Genomic DNA, 1,773 nt, shown 5'->3' with positions numbered 1-1,773 from the left:
GACGATGCATTATGGGTTACAAGTGAAATGGCGGATAGAAATAATTCTGAATAATTTTGATTAAAGGGGGGTCAGTTCTGGCATACGCGATAAAAGGTTTAAGTGCTTGTCCATGATTACTTAAATCTTCCATTTTTCTAGTTGTCCCATTTAAGCATTCTAAATTTTGGGCTTTAGTTATCAAGAATTATGACCAAGTACAAGATCAGTAAATAGTTAATTGAGAGAAAAATTAAAAAAAAAAATCATTTCTTTAGAAAAAACATGTGAATGGAATGGAATGAAGAAAAAAAAAAAATCTTCGATAGGCTAGTATAGTTGATCATTGACAGCAAAGTACAATAAAATGCGAACAAAGGCTAGCTGATCCAGAAACAGAAAAGGCTATACATATATGTATATATATATATATATATATAGACATACATATATATACACGAGATGATTCCGACTTTTCTTAACACAGAAACCCTATAAAATCAGGGTTTATACTTAATATTAAACATTACAACGAAATCACAGTCGGCTTCTTATTAGCTGCTACAATCACTCCAACATGATAAATATTTCCCACGCAAATCTCCATATATAGCTCCTCTAATGTGGATGATGGAGATAGTGATGATGTCCACCATCAAGAATATGACCATGCACCTCAAAATGTTCTCCTCCTGCTCCTCCCTGTCCATGGTGGAACCGCCCGCCGAAATGTCCGCCTCAGTGGCCATGCCCTCCAAAGTGGCCATGCCCTCCAAAGTGGCCATGCCCTCCAAAGTGACCATGCCCTCCAAAGTGACCATGCCCTCCAAAGTGGCCATGCCCTCCAAAGTGACCATGCCCTCCGTGGTGATGATGGCCATGAAACATTTTCCCATGTCCATGGTGGTGTTGATGAGACAACAGCATTCTCATTAACCCTTTACCGGAGTGTCTGCCTCCATGACGATAGCCATGCCCATGTTGGCCTACATGTCCACAATGCCCATGATGTCCATGGTCGCCCTGAGGTGACTGGTGAACCTCTTGCTCGCCCTGCTGTCCCTCCAAGGAAGGTGGCTGATTCTGATAAACAATTATGTGACCGTCTTGGGACATAGTTTCTAGCCGTATATCCCGAGAGGAAAAAAATATTAAATTGAAGATGATGGATAGGATGAATTATGTAAGAAAACCGAAGGCATTTATAGAGTTTGAAAATAGTAGTCGGTGCATTGATAACGTGGAGTCCAAGGCTATGCGATAAGGACATATAGGTGTATTATTGGAGAGTTCAGTTTCACAATCCTTAACCATTAAGTAATTGCTTGTTGACTTTCAGACATTCACACACGAATAAGCAGAGCGCACAAGGTTTCACATGTTTAGAAGTATCTAGTTTCTTATTCCCTACGTATGCTACGAACCACTAGGTGTATTATTGAAGCGTTCAATTTCACTATCCTTAACCATTAAGTAATTGCTTGTTGACTTTCAGACATTCACACACGAATGAGCAGAGTGCACAAGGTTTCACATGTTCAGAAGTATCTAGTTTCTTATTCCCCACGTATGCTACGAACCATTATGTGTATTATTAGAGCGTTCAGTTTCACTATCCTTAACCATTAAGTAATTGCTTGTTGACTTTCAAACATTCACATCGAATGAGCAGAGCGCACAAGGTTTCACATTTTCAGAAGTATCTAGTTTCTTATTCCCTACGTATGCTATGAACCACTAAGTGTATTATTGGAGCGTTCAGTTTCACTATCCTTAACCATTAAGTAATTGCTT

General features: G+C 39.4%; 1 protein-coding gene across 1 annotated transcript; it reads right to left on the bottom strand.

The window, feature by feature from the left end:
* Positions 1 to 285: 285 nt before the first annotated feature.
* LOC123220976 (zinc transporter 7-like) lies at positions 286 to 1,171 on the bottom strand. The gene is made up of 2 exons (XM_044643627.1): positions 829 to 1,171; positions 286 to 792 (listed from the first exon to the last, which is right to left on the bottom strand). The coding sequence occupies exons 1-2, from the start codon at positions 1,093 to 1,095 to the stop codon at positions 718 to 720; spliced, it is 342 nt and encodes a 113-aa protein (XP_044499562.1). The 5' UTR covers positions 1,096 to 1,171; the 3' UTR covers positions 286 to 717.
* Between the last annotated feature and the right edge of the window lie 602 nt (positions 1,172 to 1,773).

This window comes from Mangifera indica, chromosome 7, assembly GCF_011075055.1.
Source record: "Mangifera indica cultivar Alphonso chromosome 7, CATAS_Mindica_2.1, whole genome shotgun sequence".
Classification (NCBI taxonomy): Eukaryota; Viridiplantae; Streptophyta; class Magnoliopsida; order Sapindales; family Anacardiaceae; genus Mangifera; species Mangifera indica.
Note: the sequence above shows the minus strand (reverse complement) of the source record. Positions and strands in the feature narration are given on the sequence as shown.

What these genes read in the sequence shown, in the direction of transcription:
- LOC123220976 (XM_044643627.1), bottom strand. Translation starts at nt 1,095, where the DNA reads ATGTCCCAAGACGGTCACATAATTGTTTATCAGAATCAGCCACCTTCC. An exon ending in ACCACGGAGGGCATGGTCAC is followed by an intron (nt 793 to 828) that starts TTTGGAGGGCAT and finishes GGGCATGGTCAC; the next exon opens with TTTGGAGGGCATGGTCACTT.